This window comes from Hypomesus nipponensis, chromosome 5 (assembly GCF_054491055.1).
Source record: "Hypomesus nipponensis isolate SF chromosome 5, ASM5449105v1, whole genome shotgun sequence".
Classification (NCBI taxonomy): domain Eukaryota; kingdom Metazoa; phylum Chordata; class Actinopteri; order Osmeriformes; family Osmeridae; genus Hypomesus; species Hypomesus nipponensis.
The window spans coordinates 5824511-5839556 of NC_140365.1; the positions used below are offsets into that span (position 1 = coordinate 5824511).

At 51.1% G+C, this 15046-nt stretch overlaps 1 protein-coding gene across 4 annotated transcripts in view; it reads right to left on the bottom strand.

The window, feature by feature from the left end:
• The window catches only part of srrm3 (serine/arginine repetitive matrix 3), a 53869-nt gene that overhangs the window by 26464 nt on the left and 12359 nt on the right, over nucleotides 1-15046 (bottom strand). For all 4 annotated transcript variants that reach the window (XR_014755138.1, XM_084697981.1, XM_084697982.1 and 1 more), the window contains exon 2: nucleotides 2986-3290. Coding sequence is in view for 3 of the 4 variants with exons in the window: in XM_084697981.1 (XP_084554107.1) it covers nucleotides 2986-3278 (293 nt within the window). In the remaining variant the exon portion in view is untranslated. The remainder of the gene's footprint in view (nucleotides 1-2985; nucleotides 3291-15046) is intronic.

The following is a 15046-nucleotide window of genomic DNA, read 5'->3' on the forward strand; positions in this document are numbered from 1 at the left end:
CACCATTTTAATTGTCCTTAATACCTAACTCTCCAATCCCTTTCTATCCATGTCTGTATCCTTTATCCCACTCGTTCTATCTCCTTCACAGGGAAACCAGTTTGTAATTGCATTTGGAGAACAGTGCTAAAAGCAGGACTCATATTTTTACAGTGAACTCATACATTTATTCCACTAAATGGTCTCCCTTCTTCAAGTTCTAACTAGTCTCCACACATTAGTGAGTCGTGATTAAACAGTGTCTATCAGTCAGTCTGTCCCCATCCTCATTAAGCAGTCTCCAGGCTATCACTGGGACTCTTCCTTAGACATATGGCTCCTTTGCATTACTCTAACCAGGGGCAATTAGAGAGTTCCACAGCCAGAGGAAGCCAGGGGACTGCGATGGGAGGGTAGGAGACAAGCGGAGAGGAGGACGGGGGTCAGAGTATGGGAGAGAAGAGGGGGGGGGGGGGGGAAGAGATTAGAGGAGTGGAGGGGGGAGGGAGGACACAGAGGAGAGGAGAGAAGTGGAGGGAAGGGCAGAGGGGAGAGGAGAAGGCCCTGACAGATGGCAGTGCTCCCCCCCCTTTCATCCTGACATCCAGCAGCTCCACTATCAGCCACATCAATCTGGCACATGCTGCCATTACCCTGCAGCCGCCCCACTCCTCCGCCCTCCAACCTGCTTCCTCATCAGCAGTGCAGCCGCCCCACTCCTCCGCCCTCCAACCTGCTTCCTCATCAGCAGAAAGAAAATGGAAGATAGTGGAGGGGAAGGGAGAGGGGGGTGCAAAAGGAGGGTTTTAGACAGAGACAAATACAATGATGCCAGAAAGACACCAACCCCACTTACTACACCATCCCCTGCCCCACGCGCCCCTAGGAGCCAGGGATTGCTTCATAGGTGTGGCGAGGATGGGGGAGGTTGGCTAGGATGGGGGTGGGTGTCTAGGATGGGGGTGGGTGTCTAGGATGGGGGTGGGTGTCGAGGATGGGGGTGGGTGTCGAGGATGGGGGTGGGTGTCGAGGATGGGGGTGGGTGTCTAGGATGGGGGTGGGTGTCGAGGATGGGGGTGGGTGTCGAGGATGGGGGTGGGTGTCGAGGATGGGGGTGGGTGTCTAGGATGGGGGTGGGTGTCTAGGGTGGGGGTGGGTGTCTAGGGTGGGGGTGGGTGTCTAGGGTGGGGGTGGTCAGGGGCCAGTGTGGAGACAGAAGCCGGGTGAGATCAGACGATCCAGCCAACACGCCTGAAGGATCAGTAAGATCTCGATGGACGCCGTACCGATGGCTCTCGTCTCTCTCCGAATCGTCCGAAAATTCAGATTATATCAATGATCCTGCCCTGGTTAGGCCTCCCCTCACCCCTGCCTCACCCTTGCCTCACCCTGCCTCACCCCTGCCTCACCCCTGCCTCACCCCTGCCTCACCCTTGCCTCACCCCTGCCTCACCCCTGCCTCACCCTACCTCACCCTTCCCTCACCCTCCCATTACCCCTGCCTCACCCTCGCCTCATCCCTGCCTCACCCCGCCTCACCCTTGCCTCACCCTGCCTCACCCCTGCCTCACCCTCCCCTCACCCCAGCCTCACCCTCGCCTCACCCTCCCCTCACCCCTGCCTCACCCTCCCCTCACCCCTGCCTCACCCTCCCCTCACCACTGCCTCACCCCTGCCTCACCCTCGCCTCACCCTCTCCTCACCCCAGCCTCACCCTCGCCTCACCCTCGCCCCACCCCTGCCTCACCCCTGCCTCACCCTGCTCCACGCACACTACTCAGTTAAGCCTGACAGCAGAGCAGCTGGCGTGAGATGTCAGTGTCGCGTTACCCGAGCTATTCTCTGTGTTTTCCTTCCAAGCGACAGCTTGAACAAGCCTACACAATGAAGCACAGCTGGTAAGCCCTGTGCAGTTAGTGTTTTCTTCAGAAACGAAGAGTCTTGGGTTACACAAACACTGTTTTGCTGCGGGACTGACGAACGTGCCTTTTCAAGCAAACACTACAGCTAACTGGAAAATGAAATGAAGAGTTCATCAAAGGACATATGACATAACAGTATATCAGATGACAGAAAAGCATTTCAATGTCTGCTTCTGAGCCATGGGCAGCCCTGGAGGATGTATTCGTGATTTTAGGATAAGATGGATGATCACTTAGCGAGAGCCTAGGATAGAATGAGGATCACCCATCTGCCCAAATTTGCATCTTCATTGACTCAAATGTCCCCAGTATCATACACTCTGCTCTTTGGAGACATCCGTTCAAAGTGAGCATACTGCTAATCACTGTCGCCACTGCGGTTTCATGAAGAGGAAAAACTGGGTATGAATGCGGAACAACAAATGGGCGTCATTAAAACCTCTACTCGTGTTACAAAATCTCGACTTGCGATTTTATCTGAATGTCATAACATCCAGTCAAATCAAGGCCCCTCTCAGATCAGAGTTAATCTGGATACAGTACTGTACAGTTTACGCAAAACCAACACAAGGTCACCCGGCTGCTTAGTAGTTAGCGTCACAGCTAGTTAGCCTGTAGGGACTCCTGGAGCCTTGTTGAGCCATGTGGCTGAGCGTGCGTCCAGGCTGGACACATCAGACGTGTCTTGCCGCTAGGAAGATTAGAGGAGATGCCAGTCACCACACTGATCCTCGGTGGGCCAGCGTAGCGTAGCGTTAGCCCTAGCTCTACCTCAATTAGCGCCTAAGGAAAGGGCATGTTTAACAAGGGATGCTGCTGGATGTCCTTCACTAACTCTCAGGTTCTGGATCTGGCAGTCATTCCTGGAGGCAGTTAGCATTTTTGTTTACTTTTGAAAACCCCAGAGTGTGAATGTGCTGTGCTTAGATCCTCATCGGAGAGTACAAATTACCCCGGCAGGAGCCGTAGACTTTCGAGCTGCAGACTCGTCTTTATGTCACATGCGGACCGGGTGTTCTGCTGATTCAGACACCGCAGTGTTCTAAAAACTATTTTTACCCAGAAGCCACCTCTCCCCACTCACCCCTGCTCCTCCATCATCTCCTGCAGCTCCATACACTTGAGCTCCACTCTCCTCTTCCTCTCGTGGTCCAGGATCTCTCTGTGGGCCTTCTTCACCAGGACTGGCTCTGGGAGAGGCTCCTCCTCTTCCTCCTCAGGCTCCGCCTCTTCCACCTTGGGACGCACAGCGGGCACTGATGCTGACCCGCCGGCCACGGCTCCTGGGCCCGGCCCTGGCCCTGCCACGGGCCCTGCAGGCTGGGGAACACTGTTGGCACTGTCCTGGGGGGAAGGCAACCTCGCCCCATCGTACATGGCCACAGAGCTCTTTGGAGACAGAGGGGAGAGAGAGATGCGTTACCTAACCAGGGCTTTAACAGTAAAAGGTGTTTGACAAAGTTCTAACATGACATAAACATGAACAAACACCAGACTAGCTCGTGGGAGACAAGAGGGTTGTGTTAGTTCTTGGTTAATTCGGCTCTGTCAGCGAACATCCAGGGCTCCGTTTCCTGATAACGATGGATCGTGGCAACCATCAAGCAAAAAACGAAACCATCGATATTTCTGACGTGTGTTTCGCAAACATGCTCGTAAGGAGTAGGCTAATCTACACACTTTCAAGAGCTACGAATTTTCAAGAGACACTTCAGCTACGATGTATTTGGGAACGGCCCGTAAAACTAAGATTTGTTGTACGATGGATTCTACGATCAACTTAGGCTTACTACGCTTTCGAGAACCGCAGCCCAGGCTGACCTCCCTCTAAGGCACTGGGCCAGTTCTCCTGATGATGTGCTCAGCTTCTGGAACCCTCATCACAAGGTAGTGCTAGCCACAGCCTCGGTGCACATCCCAGAGAAGAGAGCTATTTTACTTTGATCCTTACATCTCCAGACAGGCACCAGGGTTTTTCTCTGAACTGAGCAGCAAGTTGTACACATACAGGTTATTTAGGATGGCAGGCGCATGTCGACATGCATCACCACACAACGCGTCACCAGAAGCCTCCCCTCATGCCCCAACAGACCAGAACATTCCGGGACAGGGGGAAGGGAGCTGACTGAGGAAGCTCCTATCCTGCCTGGACGCCAAGGTCAAACATACAGCAGGAACCAGAGCAGAACACTGGAGGAACTAGAACATTCTGATGGAATGGTGAGGATCACAGAACTGTATATTGAATTTGTTTGTTGCAATCCCAGATCTAAATTCATGCAGTGCTTTGATGAGCCAAAGTTTGCACACACAAACCCAGGCCTGTACACGTACTGTAGACTTTTGAGTTTGAATGCTGTCCCAACAGTTTTGGAAATCAAACCTCGCGTGGTACAAGTGCTGGCCTCGCTGCGGTCTGATGGAGACAGTTATAATAGCGCTGTCCAGTCTGGTGTGGTACACAGAGAGAAGCCTCTAGTCTCTCTCTGAGAGGCCGGAAGCCTTCTCTGGCCAGCACCGGTCCTGCACAACTAATGGCTTCATTTTTCACCGGGGAGTCAGACAATCCCTGCCGAGGCACTTCGTCACTGTCAGTGATGGGTAAGCCAGGCGAGGATGACGCAAACTCTGGACGTCCACCTCCTCCAAACTCCCACTAAATTCAATCCGGTCAGAGAAGAACCGGGGCAGTTTTGTCTCGTTGAATGAAAATGAGCATGTCGTCAGCCCGTGTCGTGAAGCCGCCTGTGGCAAACAACAACAGAGTTTGCATGGTGTCTTTTGTCTAGACGAGGAAACGGACGTCTTACTGATGTGTTTGTTATTGAGGAGAGTGGCTGGGATGTGGGCGAGGAGGAGCGCCGGCAAACGAGCCGAGTAGGTGTGTAGTGACACAACGTTTCTCTGGAAGAACAGGTGGCAGGCAGCGGGAGACATCGTCGCTGAATCTATTACACTGGAAATCTACACTTGATATTCTGTGACAGTCCTTTCTGTTCACACACATACACACACACACACTCGACCAAACCCTTGTCTAGAAGAATTCGGGAATGTGAATTCTTATCAGTTTGGTAAAGCAAAGCTGCAATTACAGTCAGGGGGATTGCAACTGACCAAACAGTACGTATTAGGGAAGCATCCAAGGGAAGTGATTTTGAGTCTTCAAAATCACGATGTTTTCGATATAAAAACAGTGTAAGTGTGTGTGTGTACACGAGAGCAGGAACTAACAAGACATCTCCCATGGTTTTTCTCACTTGACTGAATAATAGCCTTCTTCCTGTTTTTCAATTAGGTCTGCTGCCAGTTTGGTCAGTAGCCGGCGGCTAAGCAAGGGTAGGGTAGGATAGGGAAAGCAGGGCTGGGATTTGTGGTCTGGTCTGGTAGTTTGGGCTAGGCTGCCCTAAGGAGGGGAAGCCATTATGCATGCTAATGACATGCTCTGTGGATGTCTTGTCTGGCCCACTGGGTCGCCCCAGGTAACACACACGCCAACACAGACACCATATGTCCCTGGTCCAAGGTTTGAGGCTGTCGCAACGACAGCAAAAATCCCCAAATAACCATCCCTTAAGTGACTTGAGGTGAAATGTTTTGATGCATACAATTGACATTGTATCACACAATGACATTGATGCATACAATTGCATTCACTTGAAATGTATTACACAAAACACAATTGTGTTTGATCTGTATATGCCATTGTCATATTGATGTATTGTATTTTCTCAACGGTAATTGTATTTGTCGATTGGGGACGAATAAAGCTGAAATCCCCTCTAAGAAGGTGGGCTCTCTTATAATAAAGGAACACAAGGTTCAACCATCCTTCACAAACATCTAGTCATTCAATTATGCATTAACATATTTATATACTCCCTATTGTATTGTTTTTTAATCCCCTACGGTTGCAAAGTGCATCAAATTCCACTCCTCTCTTCAATCATTAAATGTTCTTATGAATCAATCCCAGCAGAGAGAGAGAGAGAGAGAGAGAGAGAGAGAGAGAGAGAGAGAGAGAGACTAGTCAGAGAGCTTCTGAAGTTGTGAAGCCTCAGTTCATTGTGTATGAGTACTAACAGGAGGGAAGGCTATCTCGAGCCATTGATGGTTCCGAGCTACCATCTCTCATTCTTTCAAGGCTGGAGAAGGTTGTCACAACCAGCTATTTTTAAACTGAAATGTATTAGTCACACGCATTACACGTGTGCCATCTATTACTCCTGATTGAGCGGCCTCATTTTTACTGCAGCATCTTGTGTTCTGGTGTGTGTCCTGGTGTGTGTTCTGGTGTGTGTCCTGGTGTGTGTCCTGGTGTGTGTTCTGGTGTGTCCTGGTGTTTGTTCTGGTGTGTGTCCTGGTGTGTGTTCTGGTGTGTGTTCTGGTGTGTGTCCTGGTGTGTGTTCTGGTGTGTGTCCTGGTGTGTGTCCTGGTGTGTGTTCTGGTGTGTTCTGGTGTGTGTCCTGGTGTGTGTCCTGGTGTGTCCTGGTGTGTGTCCTGGTGTGTTCTGGTGTGTGTCCTGGTGTGTGTCCTGGTGTGTGTCCTGGTGTGTGTCCTGGTGTGTGTCCTGGTGTGTGTTGTGGTGTGTGTTCTGGTGTGTGTCCTGGTGTGTGTCCTGGTGTGTCCTGGTGTGTGTCCTGGTGTGTGTCCTGGTGTGTGTTCTGGTGTGTGTCCTGGTGTGTGTCCTGGTGTGTGTCCTGGTGTGTGTTCTGGTGTGTGTTCTGGTGTGTGTCCTGGTGTGTGTCCTGGTGTGTCCTGGTGTGTGTCCTGGTGTGTGTCCTGGTGTGTCCTGGTGTGTGTCTTGGTGTGTCCTGGTGTGTGTTCTGGTGTGTGTCCTGGTGTGTGTCCTGGTGTGTGTTCTGGTGTGTGTCCTGGTGTGTCCTGGTGTGTGTTCTGGTGTGTGTCCTGGTGTGTGTTCTGGTGTGTGTCCTGGTGTGTGTTCTGGTGTGTGTCCTGGTGTGTGTCCTGGTGTGTCCTGGTGTGTGTCCTGGTGTGTCCTGGTGTGTGTTCTGGTGTGTGTCCTGGTGTGTGTCCTGGTGTGTGTTCTGGTGTGTCCTGGTGTGTGTTCTGGTGTGTGTCCTGGTGTGTGTCCTGGTGTGTGTTCTGGTGTGTGTTCTGGTGTGTGTCCTGGTGTGTGTGGGTAATGAGATGCTGCTGCATATGAGCACTCCTCTCCCTGCAGAGCCCCTGCTGTGACTCGGCCACAGACGGCCTTCTGCTGACATCACACCTTACACAACACAGCCCGGCGTCAACACGACGCTTGTTATCCTGCCGAAGCCACCGGGCTTCACTCGCAATGTCGACCCATGCTAATGCTGGGAGGATAATCAGCGTTAATCATCCCTGAGTCACATTGTTTTTGACCATACAAACATGGACAAATAAATAATGTGCTGGAAATTCGTGTTGTGACTCATGGACCATCTTTGCGTGACTGTTATTATACTTGACTACTTGCTAATAAGAAGTGATCATAGCTGTATTATGTGCCCGTTTGCCCATTTACCCATAACATAAAAATAGGTTGAGATGCCATGGAGACACTATAATGTCTATGAGCCATATCTTTACCGGTTCGATTTATTCCTGTTAAACGACGCATGTCCCTTTCTGTCTTGTTTTCCCTCGTCCTCTCTCTCTCTCCCTCGCTCAGAGCTGATGGTCATCTATGTGTGAGAGTGCCGGGGTGGTGATGATTGGCTCCCACTGAGCAGTGCACCTCACTGGTGATTACTGTGTGGAAGTAACAGGGGGCATGACCTTGGCTGAGAGACAGGCACACTGATTTGAAGAGACAGAGAGAAATGTGGAAAAACCTTCCTGGGTGGTTATCTCCGTAGGACGAGTTTAAAAGGATATGGACTCGTTTTTTATCTGAGTGGTGGTGGTGGTGTTGGGGGGGGGGGGGGGTGGGTGGGAGGTTAACACGTGCTTGAAAGAGAACCGCACGTGCTTCTCCCTTCAGAGACACAGGAGGTCTCTCTCCTGCTCTCTCTCCTGTTCTCTCTCTCCTGCTCTCTCTCCTGCTCTCTCTCCTGCTCTCTCTCTCTCCTGCTCTCTCTCTCCTGCTCTCTCTCTCCTGCTCTCTCTCCTGCTCTCTCTCCTGCTCTCTCTCTCCTGCTCTCTCTCTCCTGCTCTCTCTCTCCTGCTCTCTCTCACACATTCTCTCTTTCTGCTTCCTCCTCTTCCACTGTACTCTCACCCTCCATATTAATCTGACCCACCTTTTGGTACAAGCTTGTTTTTGGTTTTTTTGCAGCTTGGCACCCACAGGAGGTTTTTGTCATCTCAAGGTCGGGTTTCTTCATTCCGAGCACGCAGGCTTTCTGTTGGGTGCCAGAAAACAAGCAGCAGCAACTTTTGTTTTCATCAGAGTCAGAGCAGAGGTTGCATACAAATAGCGTTGGTCTGATAGAGATTGGAAGGAGCATACAGGCCTAGCTAGACAACAACAGCACAATGCTATGTTGGAGATGACAGATCGAGGCCCCATGTCGATTTCAGCTTACTTTTACGTCTGTTCAGCAAAACGTCTGAGACGGAAAGTCAGTTTAAATTGATATTTTCGGAACGATCTCAATACCTATGAAACAACAATCAAAATCACAGAAAAACAGCAAGAGCCATAATATTTTTTTCGGTGTAGGCTGTATTTTATATTTTAAATAACCTTCTAAAAATCCAACACTGTGTTCTTCTCCCTCTGGCAGGCAGAGAAAAAAAAAGCCAAATGTGACAGAGAAAAGTGCCGTACAATTGTCCACGTATTTCTGGCTGCCCTGCTATAGTGGCCGGCTGGAAATGCTCTGGAAGCTTCCAAGGAGGCTGTGGAGACAGTAGTGCTGAACAGGCTGAGATAATGAGATACTAAACAGAGTGGGTAGTAAACAAACAGATTTTCAAGCGTCTCCCAGATCGCATTATACCCGCATTCATCCTTGCATTTTGTTTAGGCACTCTCACAGACCCGGAATGGCTTCGGCTTGTGCCAAAGACAGGCTCCAACCACGACTCAGACGTTCCCATGTATAGCCCATCTAAAAATGTCCACAAAGAAACAAGGGCATGAGCAGGGCCCATGTCAGCACATTCTGGGGCTGTTAGCATGTTGTTTACATCGCAGGAGATGAACCATGAGGTCCTGCTGGGACAGGCGAAGGTTGCGGAGGGTTGAGCCTGGTGTGTGTGTGTGTGTGTAGGCTGAGGGGAGAGCTCCTCTCCTGCTCTCACATGCCCAGAGCTGGAGAGCCAACATGAAGGGATGTGAGGAGGAGGCTGGGGGAAGGACAACACTAGCCTTCGGTGGAAGAAAAGGAAACCCTTTCAGCTGCACAAAGGCAGAGGATATAGGATATAAACCAGTCCTGTCCTGTTTTCTGGGGTAGAGTTAATACTGACAGCCGAGTTCATACTTACAGCAGAGCTAGTACTGACAGCCAGCTCAGACAAAGATACTTTCTGGGTGGTAAGCATACTCCAGGAGGATTCGTTAACAATATACTTTTTGGGGGGAGGGTTGTGGGGTGACAATCTAGAGGAACACTGCGCTTAGGAGGACCTGAGATGTGTCTAGCTCCCTGCCCCTCCGTGGAGACAGGGTTTGGAGTTCTGCATCTGGTCTTCATCCTCCTCTTCCGGCTATTTCCGTTAGAGCCGGCTGAGTCTTGAACTGCATTTGCCCCGGATGGTGCTTAAAGCCATACTACCCAGCATGGGTCCACTTTGGCATTGGAGCCTATACGGATCTGGGCGAGTGATTAGCATGGTGGTGCTGGTGGGATTAGCAAGGTCACTGACGGGGGAGAGAGAGAGATGGAGGGCAGAGGAGAGAGAGGGGAGGAGATGGAGACTCAGGTAAAACTATGTTTGTACAAACAAAAAAAATGATACTGAAACCGCCATTTTGACTATGTTTAAATTTACACAGTGCAGCTGGAATTTTCTATGACAGGTATATTCTTCTTATTATTATTATAGACCTTCTCTTCATTCTCTTCTCTCTCCTTTACTCCTTCCTGTCCTCCTCTTTCTCCTCCCCCTCCTTCTTCAATTCTTCAAGACCCAGCTCGGCATCTCCCATTCACCCGCTTTAATTACCAAATAACCGCTGCACCGCGGGCACACAATTTGATACACCGTTAACTGAGAGTGGATTTCATTTTGAATACCGTCTTTTCCTTTCCTGTGGAATCAGCCCCTTGAAATACGAAGTTACGAATAGAGAGTTATGAACACCCAGCAGTCATCCCCATCGATCCCAGTCAGAAACTCAATTTAACTCCCTTTCCTTCCTCGTTTGTCCTGGTAGCAAAAATAATTCTATTTCCTCCATCACCTACAACAGCTTCGCCCTACAGTTAATTTCAGAGGCTGCAATTCCAGTGTATTCTTTGCCAACAGCAATATTTCTGCCCTCGCCGCTGCATGTTAAGAGGGGAAAAATTCAATGCAGCACGGTGAACTGGCTACAGAAAGCACTTTATAAGACCATGTTCTGGACTGGTCAGACTAAACTATAAAACAATGAGGAAGCTGGTTGTGTGGATGTAGCCGGGCTAACCGGCCCACTAAAGTACAGAAACACTCCCAGAGGGCAAGAAAACCAATTCAGCAAGTTTCTGTTCAGTGTTCTAGGAAGTTCGAATAACCTTCTCAGCAGGACTGTTTCTCTTACTTAGAGGACAGCAGAAATTGGAAAGTGGAATTTAAGCAACAAGATAAATCCCTTCATCTGGGGAAACATTTAGAGCAGGGGCCTGCCTCTCTGCCCTCTCTCTCTCTCTCTACTCCCCCTTTTGGTCTATCTCTCTCTCTCTCTGCCCTCTCCCTCAGTCAGTCTCTATGGATTACAGTGTGCCCTCCTCTTTCTATCCAAACCAACAGTCCATTACTGAATTTCTGACAAGTCTGGCACCCACACTAGGTTTAAATTAGCCTAACTGTACACATGAGTGACTGAAAGCCCACATTGGCAATTCCAAATCTCTGAACTTTCCTTCTTTCTCATCTGTTTATTTAAGCTTCCAGAACTTTCTGAACTCCGCTCCTCAGTGCCAAAGCTCACCCACTCCACACCGCAGAAATGGCAAGTTGCACCAGGAAATGATAGGCAATATATGACCACATAGGCTGTATCAAGCCTATTAAATCTGGTTTATAGGATGACCAGAGACTTGTTCCCGTAGCTGTGACTGACACATCAGGCCTGCCCAGGCAGGAGGGTGTCCAGAGAGAGGGCAGGCCTGGGGAAGATGGAGCATGCTAGAGCTGCCTCTTCAGGGAGGTCGCGGGCATCACAATAATTATTTGTGCACCGAAGCAAACAGCCAGAGAAACACCCCGGGTTCAGCAAGTATAAGTACACACATTCATCACATCTGGCCTGGGCTTGGCACAGTCCACTGCACTGCCCAGGAGCATCCATTCCTGTCTGAACGTGTGTGTGTGTGTGTGTGTTGTGTTGGTTTGTTTTTTCCCACGTCTTCAATGTTTTCGTTCAAGCGGACGGTTTGATCCAAAGCGACGTACGTGGGGGAATTTGAACCCGGGACCTTCGATGTTTCCCTTTTAAGCGATGCCTTGGTGCTATACAACTTCGGTTCACCCATCTTCCATGCGGCCTTCTGCTTCCCACACTATTTAACAAGTGGCAACATAACATCCTATCAGTCCCCTGACAAGACGTCGAGGAGAGAGAGAAAGTGAGACTGAGGGGAAATCCCTCTCCCACGCACCTGTCTACTCTGTCTGCACGGGGCGACGGAGGGCTGAGTCAAATCAGTGCCAGTAGCAATCTAAAGCCAATCTCCAGAGTGCTGGAGCCCAGATGAGGCCGTCTCTGCACCCCGGCGGGGTGAATGCAGAGCCTAATTGACGGAGCAGAACTCTGGAGGGGGAAGAACGATCACCTCCCAGATACACGGTGATGCCTGTCACTTACCGGCCGCCCTTCATTCCCTCGCTGGTAATCGGGGTTTTTGGGGGGCGGCTCCGCTTCTGTTTGCAGCTCACAACCGCCCCCCAAACGAACTCCATCTCCTCCAAGCGTAGCAACCACTCTGAATACACGACTATTCCCTCGACTTGGAGCCCTTCTCCCCTGCATGTGTGTGTGTGTGTGCCAGGCCGTTGGGCTTTGTGGCCGTGTCTAGGGATGTGTGTGTTTCACCTCAGAGTGTGTGTTTCACCTCAGAGTGTGTGTTTTCCCAAAGAGTGTGTCTAAACACAGGCTCCCGCCCACGACTCTAAACACACAGCGACACACAGCGACACACAGCGACACACAGCGACACACAGCGACACACAGCGACACACAGCTTTATGGTAAACAGCCAGGCAAACGGCAACGCAGGCTGGCTGGCTGCTGCTAGGCGGTGGCGGTGATGAGTCACGGTCTGAACAGCTGTTTACTCACACCGGGGACCGGTTCCATCTCAAGAGGATATGAATGACAGCCTTTACTCATTGACTGATCCTTCCACACAAGGGCATTAGCACTGTTGTGCAGCATTCAAAGACATTCTAGAAAATGACACATTGTATTGCGTGTGAGCTGGTTGCGTTGAAAGAAATATAATATCCGAGCAAATCCTGCCCAGTTTTCCAATGATTTTTTGACGGTTGATGAATTTGAGTCATGAGTGGCTCAACAGCCTGTCTGGTCTGACGCATGCTAGTGCACACAGGAAGCACACAACAGGAAGCACACAACAGGAAGCACACAACAGGAAGCACACAACAGGAAGCACACAACAGGAAGCACACAACAGGAAGCACACAACAGGAAGCACACAACAAGAAGCACACAACAGCCCCAGGTTTTCTCTGGCCTTACAGATGGACACACACAAGCAACGTACCTCAACCCTCCCTGACACACACACACACACACACACACACAGCACCTCGATGAACACAGAATTGTTTACAGCAGCACGTTACCCAGCATATCTTGGGGGCAGCCAGACACGCTATGGCACTTCCTATTAGGCTAGTCCTCCTGCAAAGTTCCACTCCAAAGACAAGCTGTGCGTCTGGGACCCCAGCTCCTTCTCTGTCTCTCTCTGTCTCTCTCTGTCTCTCTCTGTCTCTCTCTGTCTCTCTCTGTCTCTCTCTGTCTCTCTCTGTCTCTCTCTGTCTCTCTCTGTCTCTCTCTCTCTGTCTCTCTCTGTCTCTCTCTGTCTCTCTCTCTCTGTCTCTCTCTGTCTCTCTCTGTCTCTCTCTCTCTCTCTCTCTCTCTCTCTCTGTCTCTCTCTACCATGCTCGCGTTCACACTCTCCACAGCAGCCAGTTCAATGACACCCTCAGATCTGGGCCACGGCATTAGCATATATTTATTTTTCATGAGTTCAAGGAAGGAGAGGCATTTTGCGGGAAAAAAGGTCAGTGGAGAGAGGAAGAAAGGATGAAAGAGAGAGAGAGGGGGGAGGGGAGGGGAAGGAGGGCGGGAGAAAGGAGGAGAGAGCGTTAGCGTAATCCTCCGAGGGCGGGCGGAGTCGTCCAGGCGATCCTGCAGAAGGATAAGGCCCAGCGGGACACCCAAACGAAGACACGCGCCACAGACACGTCCTCACATGACTGTGGAGAAAAGCTCATCGGCTGGCCAGAAAAGCTCATCGTATTCAAAAAAAGCTCATCGTATTCATGAACAGTGAACACGTGTCTATAAAGCAGGGAATGAGCATCCCATAAAGATGCTAATGCCATCCAGTGGGCAGCAGACACGCCGATTGCCCTGTGGCCACTGCAGTCATGCGTGCCCTCTGACCGGGGCTGCGTGCTAGGAGTGAGTCACAGCCTTATGTGGAGCTGGCCTGGCAGAGTCCCTCCTCCCCAACGAGCTCCCTGATCTGACCCCCCTCAGCAGGCCCGGCGTGCCCTAACCAGCCAGCCTCCAACACACCCACCAACAGGGCCCAGGCCCCAGGGGGAGTGTTTAGGAGAGCCCTACACCGAGAGGAGGAGGGCAGGCTGAGGGGACCTGGGCCAGGGCGAGGATGGAAAGAGGGCGGGGTCTGGGGAGGGCGAGGATGGAAAGAGGGGAGAGGGCGGGGTCTGGGGAGGGCGAGGATGGAAAGAGGGGAGAGGGGGGGGGTCTGGGGAGGGCTGGCGTGGCGGGCGGACGGTTCTCCTGTTCCGGAGAACTTTTATCGGAGGCGAGATCCGAGACGCTGTCACCCGCTCGACGGCGGGGGCTTGTCGACACTCGTGCGGTAACGGGCAAGCCGTTTCAAATCGTATTTAAAAGCCGCAGCGATGTGGCGCGAGTCGGGCAGGTGCATCCGGGGCTGTGGGGAAAGCCTTGTTAGCAGGATGACCACGTGTGACAGAGGGAGGCAGGGGGATCTACAGGCTCGCACCCCTCAGCTCAGCTTCTGATTGGCTGAGGAGCAGGCCGGGGGGGAGGGCTCTGCCTTAGTTGTGTGCGTGTGTGTGTGTGGGGGGGGGGGGAGTGTGGGGGACATCTGCAATGCCAGAGTGCCAGAAAAGAAACTTGGAACAGCACCTGCTCTGCGACGAGCTGAACCTCCACTTGTTTTCGTTAACGAACAGAGACCTCGGAGAAAGGTGTCTGAGGAGAGGAACGCCACAACAAAGTGCTCGTTAGTGCAGCTGTTCTGTAGGCTGCCTGCTAACGATTCGTTAGGCAGGCCTCCTTAATAAACCTCATCAGCACATCTGACAAGCGCAAATGAATTCCTTTACGGCCTATTTTTGCTGTTAATAATTAACGCGAGTGTATTTCTGTCATATCTTAAGCTACTGCTCTGCTGCCTTGTTTAAAAGTGCACATTAGCGATGACAAACAACTAACAACGAACACTTTAAACACGTGCAACATAAACATTAACACAGACGTCCCCTGATCCATTATCCTGTCACGCAGCCAGTGTAGGCTAAGACCTAACCCGACCCTGCCTTCTCGATTCCTTCGTGGCTCTCCTGCCTCGACAGTTCTGCAGAGGCCACCAGGAAGGCTTCCCTTCAGCCTGTCTCCAAGGCAACCCTGACATTCCATTTAAAATTAATTTGGGCCGAGCGGGTCGCCGATAGGTTGAGCAGAAACCAGCTACATCCCATCTCGCCGAGGGAGGAAGAAAGAGGGCAAAGCGCCACTCCACCCAGAGAGAGAGAGAGAG